The 10434-nt window shown below is 33.8% G+C and overlaps 2 protein-coding genes across 2 annotated transcripts in view; one reads left to right on the top strand and one right to left on the bottom strand.

Annotated features, from left to right (window-relative positions):
* The window catches only part of LOC110451534 (coiled-coil domain-containing protein 181-like), a 30659-nt gene extending 29706 nt beyond the window's left edge, over positions 1-953 (bottom strand). The window contains exon 1 of the mRNA XM_021499607.1: positions 834-953. The gene's annotated coding sequence lies outside the window, so the exon portion shown is untranslated. The remainder of the gene's footprint in view (positions 1-833) is intronic.
* Positions 954-1162: 209 nt separating this feature from the next.
* LOC110451532 (peroxiredoxin-2-like) lies at positions 1163-10434 on the top strand. The gene is made up of 6 exons (XM_021499605.1): positions 1163-1350; positions 2537-2654; positions 2941-3057; positions 4406-4528; positions 5453-5618; positions 6558-10434. The coding sequence occupies exons 1-6, from the start codon at positions 1182-1184 to the stop codon at positions 6609-6611; spliced, it is 747 nt and encodes a 248-aa protein (XP_021355280.1). The 5' UTR covers positions 1163-1181; the 3' UTR covers positions 6612-10434.

Genomic DNA, 10434 nt, shown 5'->3' with positions numbered 1-10434 from the left:
TTTTTGTTGACCTTTGTCCATGGAAGGTCCCTGCAAAATTTCATTGAAATTGGTTCAGGGGTTTTGGAGAAGAAGTCGAAAATGTAAATTGTTTACGGACGCACGACGGACAAAAGGCGATCGCAATAGGTCACTTGAGACTTTGTCTCAGGTGACCTGAAAATACCACCAGTTAGTTTCTACCGGTTTTTATAGGGGATTTTAATTGTGCCTTGTAACTTTGCAAAAATATCACTATATATGATAAAACTGTGATCTAATCATCTGCAACATTGCTTTTATTTGTTACTGAATTAATTAATTAATTGTTATTTGCTTTCATTATTCTCGCAGTCCGATTGATACACAAGGACTTCTAGAAGTTATTGATGGTACTGATACAGGATGGTTTACTGGAATATAATACTGTTATTTACCATTTTCTCATAAAGGTGTGTTTCAAGTAAGCTGATGTGTAAATCAACATAATAATACACCACTGCATCATCATGAGGTACAAGATTGACTCAGCACATGAAATGATTGTTGGGTGGGAATGATACATAACGACTAATGAAGACACGAAATGATTCGCCGTTTGTTCATTAAATGTTGTAACTATTTAAGAATAAAAGAATTAGGGGTAATCACAACCATTGCTGAGGAGACATGTGGTACAATTGTCACTATGTTGGACGGTAAAAATATGGTCCAACGGCAACGTGACAGGTGCTGGCTGAAAACTTGTGGTTTCTTGTCCAGAGCATCGATAGCAACCACGTTTTGTCGTACCTTATCGTCTGCATTTAAATAGCATCGGAGTGTAAAACTTAAAATTCTATTCTAACCATTACCTGCAAGTATATGTCAAGAATACATCTGGACCTCCAATGGGTTTGGGTCGTATAAAATCCTCTTGATCTCGCTTAGGCCTACTTCCTATGCACAAACTGTTTTGGTTTGGTGCCTTGGTAATGTTACCGTTGTTTAACTTACAACCGCAAATGCGTATTAATTAGAAAGTCGCTACAGTCATTTAAAACCCGATATTTATGAATTTTGATTAATATGAATACCAAATCTTCTTACATGGCAGAGTTCGAATGGCGTATCTGTATATATTAGTTTTCAGTTATAATTTCCGAATCTAAGGCAGGTTCTTTTGCTAGCTTCATATCCTTACCGGAAGTTGACGTGGAAAAATGGCGATCCCCAGGAGCGTAGCGTTTGTTACCGGTGTTTTTGTGATATTTGCTAGTTGCATTTATGCAAATGACGAGCAACAGTGTCATTCGTTTGCCGGAGGCAGCGTTTATCCTCAAGAAACTAAACGCACTAGTGGACATGCCATTCAATGGAGTCAAGCTGTCAGTGAGTATTAACATGCGCCCCAAGCCCCCCCCCCCCAAAAAAAACACACACACACACTTAATTGACCCAGACTCCCACCCGGTTTGTACCCCGAAGACACACAAGACCCTATACCACCTTATGTGGGTATATTTCGTTGGGCGCCAATTGTAACAGGAGAGGGAAAATACACGGACAGACCTGGGTTCGAACCCGGGCCTTCCGAACTCTAGACGGATGCTCAACCAATTGAGCTTTCTGGTTGCCGACGATCGACCCAGTCCAGTTTCGATACACTACATGACCTTCTGGACACTACACAGGGATATTTAAGATGTTTGGCCATCGTCTGTAAACTGACCACATTTCCTCAACTATTTTTTTCCACTTCTGAAGAGCGAAGGGTAATTCTTATATCAATAAACACTGTTTGTAATGAAACGTAAGCCTTGTAATGCAATGAACTTTCACCAACTATAAACAGAATAAAATGAGAAATAACTTACCATCAACTATAACCGATATAAGACTGCACAAAAAAATAATAACAGATTATATTAATTTTATTATAACAAAATTAATCAAATTTAATAACTTTAAAATGATTACAATAATTCTTTCAAGTTGACAAATTGAAAAATCAATATACCAAACGAAGCTTTAGTTAGTGCAGGCCACTGTGGAGAATTTCTATTAAGTGTATTAGAGTTATCTTTCTTTGAACACTAAATCAAAAGGTGGAAACGCATAACACCAGGATATCTATTCTAGAACCCAATTATTTATTATATATAGTGATGTGCATAGTGATACCCAAGCACCTTAGTTAATAAGCACCTTTTGGGACGCAGTCACTGTACCAAATGATATACTAATGATAAAAGATTTTATTTTATATCACAGATAATATTTTGTTGTTATTTTGTTCAGAAAAAAATGTATATATCATTATTTTTCAAATTATTTATTGCTCGTATTTTTTTTACCGGGACCTGAGAGTTACAGTTGGTATGTATGGGATTTTGATTTATAAACTATCAATTAGAAATTATCACCCCTAGTTAGTGAACCCAGAGCAGTGTATAGCATCAATGAAATGGTGTTTTGATAAATCCTGGTATTCACTCAGAAAGGGCATCAATAAGTCTGTTACAGAGAGTATTAATAATAATTTTGACAAAATGTGATGGGTTATTTTTATTTTCAGTTTCCAAACCTGCTCCAGACTGGAATGGAACTGCAGTCATCAAAGGAGAGTTCAAAGACGTTAAACTGGCAGACTTCAAGGGAAAATACATTGTCTTCTTTTTCTATCCACTTGACTTGTAAGTATAGATGAGGATGCTAAATTTGATTTAAAACAAGTCTGCTAACTGTCATGTGTTATCATATGCTTATTAAGTTATAACTTTTTTGCTTTATGAAATTTAGTAAAGTGTTGAAAGTTCATTGAAAACAGGAGCACAATATTTAATTTATTTGGTTAAAACTCTGGAGTACATTTATTATGTAAAGAATTGTTTTGTTTATACTGCATGTTATGTTTATTTTTATACAGGCTTCTCTAAGTCAAAAACTGTGTCTTTTATGACAAGCTTCATTATTTTTCAGCACATTTGTATGTCCCACAGAAATTATAGCATTTAGTGACCGAGTGAGCGAGTTCCACGACATTAACACTGAGGTCATTGCTTGCTCTGTTGATTCTCAGTTCACCCACCTTGCCTGGTAAGTAACTGGTAAATTATTGTGAAAAAAATATTACTGTAATAATGGCCTTGTTTGAACTTCTGATGGGTACTTACTGAAACATATCAATGATAGCATACATTTGAAAATCTACTGGTGCACTAACTAAAACATATCAACATATGAATTTATATACGTTGAATTAATTGTTAATCAAAAGTCATAATTCAATGAAACTGGACACTGAGAAGAATTTGTTCTGTCAGAAAATGTTTATGTTCTTTTCTGACTGGTTTTTGGAGTAGCAGCATCAGTAAATATTTTCTATAAAATTAAACAGCTGAACAGAAGATATTATTCAAATTATTTAATTGTTTTTACTAGATCCAGAACCGCATTATTTTTTCACATAGCTGATAAAATTAGTTGAATTTGTACCCATTTGATGCTGCCTGCCTCAAAATAAATATTAATATGCCCAAAGCACCTTGGATAGAGAGATTATTATGTTTCCCCTTCGCATTAAGGGCTGGTTCTACTTCTGGTTCTTCTAATCGCAACCTGTCAGGGTCATAAATTTTAAACCGTTAGAGATATCTTGATGAAACTTGAGGTATGCATGAATCACCCACAAAAGGTGTACAGTGCACTGGAATTAGGTTACTGTGACCTTCACCTCAAGGTCAAAGGTCAAATAAGTGCAACATTTTCAGTAAATTCGTGCCCGGCCCGTACATTTTAAAACGTTAACGATATCCTGATAAAACTTGAAGTATATTTGCATCGCCCACAGAAAATGTGTAGTGCACTGGAATTAGGTCTCTGGTCTCTTTATATACAGAGTTATGGCCCTTCGTTTATTTTTAATACCGAAGTTTGTCCAGAGCATAAGTTCCATGTAATTTCACCTACGTAGACAAAACTTACCATATTTATATATCTTGGGAAGACAGAATCTCTCGCACTGAAATTGCCCTACTATATATATAGTTATGGCTCTTTGTTTATTTTTTATATGGAAGTTTGTCCAAAGCATAACTTCTAAACCTTACAAGATATATTAATCAAATTTGAAGTATATCTGCATCACCCACAGAAGTTAGCAGGGCACTGGAATTAGATCTTGTGCCCCAATTTGTCTTTTTTTAATACCAAAGTTTGTCCAGAGCATAAGTTCCATTTTATTTCACCTACGTTGACCAAACTTACCAAATTTATGTATCTTGGGAAGGTGAAATCTCTCGCACTAAAATTGGGTTTCGTGCCCCCACTATATACAGAGTTAGTTGTTAGTTTTTAATACCTACGTTTGTCTATTGGCTAATAAGGGGAGACATATGATTTTGTTCACAAAAACAAGTTTCTAGTTTGTATTGGTAATTTACAGGATCAACACACCAAGAGACAAAGGAGGACTAGGACCCATCAAGGTCCCCCTACTGTCTGATATCACCCATGAAATCTCAAAGGCTTATGGTGTTTACCTGGAGGATCTTGGTCACAGTCTCAGGTGAATAGGAAAAAAATGAAATTCTTATTTATAAACACATGATTAATCTTTTTAATTATGAAGATATTTATAACTGATGCTTGATTATGTACATTTAACTATTAGCCTTTGAAATATTGAGAGTTTTCTTAAAGAAATAGAGATTAAAAGACAATCATCAAAGTAATTATTCAAATAGCAGCAAAAGACAATAACTTTGAGTCTTATATACTGGTAGTAAATGTAAAATTAGCATTTATTTTGTAAAAAGTCATACATATGAGATAACAAGTCGTACAAATAAGATAAACTTTTGCAATAATACAAGACTCTTTTATGCTCAGGGTTGTAGGATAGGGAAATTCCACCCGAGATTTTTTCAAATTTGGTAAAACCAGAAGCTATGCCGAGGGTTTTGCCAAATTTGAAAATCCTGAGGTCGGAATTTCCCTATCCTACACCCTTGGGCATGGAAGGTTATTTTTCTCTCATTCCAACCACCAGAATAAGCTCAAAAACCATGAAAATGCGTTTGGACTGGCCACCATTTTGAAAATATCAATTTCCCCCCCAGAGCTTCTTAGACAAAAACAAATTAGCAAGACAAATGTATATCCCATATTGCCAAACAAAGATTGCGCTGGAAAATTAATCACATTTTTCTAAAGTGTACGATAAATATATCGTAAAAAGTTTTTAATTTCACCACGTAGCCCTTTCCGCATTGCGGTATCGGAGAGTTCCGAATTTATGATGTCACGTCATTGTCGAGCCATTGTGACGTCACGTCATGTGAAATGGGTTGTAAGATAGAAATTTCCTACACCCCTTTCTTACCCTGGACAGATCGATCTTACACACAGGGAAATGCGAGAAAAGGTTGTATTTATTATCCTGTCAGTCTTTTATTATTTCAAGATTTTTTTTATCTTATTTTACTTTTAGGGGTTTGTTTATCATTGATGATAAGGGTACTCTGCGTCAGATCACAATGAATGACTTACCAGTAGGTCGAGATGTAGATGAAACACTCAGGCTTGTTCAAGCATTCCAGTACACAGACAAACACGGAGAGGTGTGTCCAGCTGGTTGGAAACCTGGCAAAGATACTGTAAGTCTGTCTGTGTAATTGGGATGTTAATTAAATGTTAATATACAATCCATGCTTTTGTGAAAACAAATTCTTAGAGAGTTAGTTTTCAAGATAATATATTAATTACCATTACAAGGTGTTTTTTAATTTAATTTGTTTATTTTTAAAGACATTTTTATTACATAATTACGTAAACACCACATACATACATTCCATGGTTTGTCAATCATCTCTTGCATCGTCATATCTTTCATCATCATCCTCATTGTGACTGAATATCATCATCAGCCTTGTCAATCATCATCAATAGTAATACACCATTATCATCATTACCATTCTCATCTTAATACATCATCATCATCATCATCATCAATGTAAAATCATCATTATTAATGCCTCTTCATCATCATCATTCTCCTATCAATCCATCATCATCATCATCATCATCATCCACCACATCAATGTAAAATCATCATCAACATCATCATCATCATCATCATTCTCCTATCAATCCATCATCATCATCATCATAATCATCATCAACAACATCAATGTAAAAACCATTACAAGTTTTAATCAAATATCATATCTCTTAGATCAAGGTTGTGACAAGTGGTAAGCCATATGCTATCTATCATTGTAGGAAACGGCCATTTCAATATGCAAAATAGGTTTTACAGTCATTATTGATGATAATATCTTAGATGATGGCTATTCCAGCTAGTTGTACTGCCATTGTCATCTCTTCGAATAGTTTGGTTTTTCATCAATTGGCTATGCAATAAAGGGGTATCTACCAATTACTGTACACCTGATTTAGGCAATTCTTTGTAAGTCTATATAAGATAAATCTGTACATTTATTCCAGTTAGGAATGTTTTCAAATTTAAATACAATATCAGGTAGATATTCACAACATATGTTTATAACTACACAATTTTTTGTTCATTTTTCTAGATCATTCCGGATCCCAAGCAGTCTCAAAAATACTTCAGCAAGCAGAAACCTTAGTATATTTTTGGAAGCTTCTACTTCCATTGTGTGTTATCCCTTAAATCTCCCTGTCTCCTGTCTTTATTTATTTTCATTCTATCACTTTATATCACTCCAGTAAGTGTAAATGTCCTGGATTTTTAATGGTAGTTTAATCAGCTGTAAATGTTCATGTATATATATTTTGAACATTTAAAAAAGGTGAAGAATAATTATTCTGGTTATTTAAATGTTAATATTTGAGTGAATTATCTACCATCACATTTCCAAGATATTACCTGTTACTGCATTTCTCTTCAAGCTGTCATGATTAGATCTGTTATGAAGGTTTTACCTCAAAAGCTGTTTATTAAATTACAAAATAAAATAATAATGTACTCTTATCTTATCTTGGTAATCTTAAACGGAGGCGTTTTAAAATAAGATTGAAACATAACTTAAATCATCACCTTGTGTGTTAGAGAAAATCTTATCACAACATTTTGCAAATGTCTGTACTTGTGAAATATGTTATTGAGACGTGCTTTTATTATTTGAATTTAAGCGCATGCTTGTTATAATTTCAGTTTGTGAATATTATGCATTCCAAAAAGGTTAATACATACACTGTATTTCCATTTAAACCAGGAGCATATTTGTTCGATGAAAACTTTTTTTTACAGAAATGTGTCTTTTCTCCTTAGTTCATTCATTCATATACCATACATTTTTGTGGGTGTTGTTCTGAAGGAAGCACTTTTTTCACTGCACTGTACCTCTTTTTGTTGTACAATTTTCACCTTTCAGTACTTAAATTCTTGAAAGGAAGAAAGAACCAATTATGCATTTGAACTTCGAAAATTATTTCTTCTTGGTTATAAAATTGTCCTTTTTGAATAGAATAGACGAATGGATATTCCTAATATTAAATCTGGAAGTATATTTTTCTAATGCAATAAGTATTACTTAGGCACATGTATCGATGAATCTTAGGAAATCCACATTGCTCAATGTAGACGGTGCTCTGACAGAATAAATGTTGCTGTTGTAGGGGTTGTTTTTATTTCATTACATCATTAGTGCTAAGATCTTAACCTGGTTGTGGGATTTATTTACTCTTCATGGTGTGGTGTTGTATCAAAGTTTCTTTATGTTTCTATTCAATGGAATTCAATAGTCAGATTTCTAAGCTTCTGTTTGGTTTGACACTCACATCAGACATTTTCTTTTTATTTCTCCTGTTTTATTTTAAACTCCATATAAACCCATTATCATCTGTATGATGTTTAAATCATGATGGATCTTACAGATATAATAGATTCATAGAACCACTCGAATGTTCCATAGGTCCTTTAACACGAGATTGCTAGATAAGGGAAGTAACTTTGATTGATGAGGAGCTTGGACCATATAACCATTAATATGTGCATTGTATAAAAAATGTACAGATTAATAGGGACCATTAATTACTTACACTTTTATTTCTGTTCCAAATAAAATTGGTAGAATATTGAATATAAGATGTGTCATATAAATCAGAACTCTAAAAGAAATATAATTGCAGAAAACATCAACCAATATTTCTCCTGTTATGAATTGTACTGTTAGGACAGAAATCATCCTCTTGAGAATGATGAAACTTTGAACATTATTACAGTCAACATGATAACAAGGTGCTAGGTATTTTGTCAGGTGATCCCACCTATATGTTAAGTTTGAGCATAATTTTACTAATTCGTTTTGACTAGAAGCCTCAGTATTCATATTGATTGTGTTTCAATTTAATGCAGCGTAGCAAAACACTTGATAAACACTTACTAACTTTGTTCATATACATTCATTTTACTTTTTTCATTTCTTAATGTGAGTCCGTATTTTTATTCAAGAATGCCTTCATCTACTGATTATCAATGTTCCACTTGTCCTGTGGCACTCACTTTGTGGCAATTACTTGATGAATATTCAGCAGCACTTAATTACCACTCAATGACATTGCTGCTATATATATGACCGAATCAACTTTGGATGGTATTAATATCAGCTGTGAATGCCATGGCCCACATGTTGACATCATTACTTATATGTCATAATTATAATGTTGGATACCTGGACTGACCCACCCTGGAATATGTCTGTTCTATTCATTAGATAAGTGAACATTATACATAACTTGTTTTAATTAAATTCTGAATTTTGATAAATTAGTTTTGTATGATTTTGAAATATTTCAAAAATGGATAGCGTCAGTAATGCACTGCTTTCGCTGGGCATCCACAGTCACTATGATTACCAACTGAAATCATTCCAGTGCTCGATTAAAAGGCTATACCTTATTTTCTGAATCTCTCTATTCTTTAATTGTCTCAAAGTGAGTCCAGGGGACAATCGGAAAAGACAGTATTAGGCCTGATAAATGTACAAACCCACAGAATATGTTTGTGTTATTTTTGAGTATTGTTAAATCTTTTATAGGCATTGTAGATGTTATATAATTCCTTCGCACAAACAGTCAACATTTTGTTGCAAACAATTTCTTCTCATGGTGTTTGGAGATGCAAAGATTCATCAAAATTCTATTATCATGATGATGAATGCTTTGGGATTTATGGTCCACAACAAAATATAAAACAAAGCATCGCTACCTCCCAATCTTAACACAGTTTTCAGGGACGCTCAGGGTATTAGGACTTAAACCGATATACTTTCTAAAGAACTAATGGAAAAATTACTCTTTAAGGAATATAGGTATGTAGCTTATACTTATCAAAATATAGGTCATATCTAGTGTGTTTTCAAACATAACACAGATTAAAGATTCACAAAACTTAATTTTAAAATGAATCCGGAAAAACCTTGATACAGGTTCATGTGTAAATTTTGAAACCGAATGGTCTACAGACTTCAAACAAAAGTAGCCAAATAATCAGTTGGCTAACAGTGATTTATTATCACAGAAGTATCCTACTAATAAAGTAAACTTTTGGTTTTAGTACCATAAGTGGAATAAGTCAAATATGTTTAGTCAAGGATGGATTCCATTAGAAAAAATGGACTTTTTGATTAAGGTCAATAAGATAAGACAATGTGATAAAGCTACCCTCGGAGAATTTGATCTGTGTTATTTTGTTGCTAGGGTAAATAAAGAACTTTTATCATACATATTTTTATACATTGATACCTAATTCTGTTCATTTTGGTAATAAGTTACTTATCAGGATATGAAGAGTCAGAAAGCTCATGCGTTCGACACCATCTCGGTGTCTTCCTCAAGTATTGAGCAATGTTGACAGACACGCATTACATGGCCAATGTTATACTTACATGTCGCCCATCATTGAAATTTCAGGGGTTATGTTCATTTACCCAGGTAAGTTCTGCACACCCCTGGAATATGTCATGACAAAATTGAAGGCACATTTTACCATTATACTGCCCAGCGATTCTACTGATGTACATCAAAGGATCAAACGAGGCTACTCGCGTCATCTACAACGTGGCACGTACAAAGCCTTCAATTTCTTTGTGACATAATCCAAGGATGCCGAGAACAAGCATATCCCCTGGAAATTCAAGGATGATATCAGCCATTTTGGGGCACATAGAGAACTTGACAGAGGAATATATTTGATAAAAATTGTTAATTTTTTTTAATTATTTTTCAGCGTTAAATGTTGTTCAGATAGATGTTTATTTGCATGTGTATCAATGAATTTCCTCTAGAGTGAGAAAGTTGCATAAATTTACTGCTGAAAACCAAAGTGTTTAATATAGAGATAGTTTACATCATCATTTCATATCGGCGAGAATGTGTTCATGTGTAGTTCTGTACAAATGCTTTTGGAAATAAATGGGTCATCATTCA

Source organism: Mizuhopecten yessoensis, unplaced genomic scaffold (assembly GCF_002113885.1).
Source record: "Mizuhopecten yessoensis strain PY_sf001 unplaced genomic scaffold, ASM211388v2 scaffold6135_1, whole genome shotgun sequence".
Classification (NCBI taxonomy): domain Eukaryota; kingdom Metazoa; phylum Mollusca; class Bivalvia; order Pectinida; family Pectinidae; genus Mizuhopecten; species Mizuhopecten yessoensis.
This window is presented reverse-complemented; position numbering and strand designations above follow the sequence as displayed.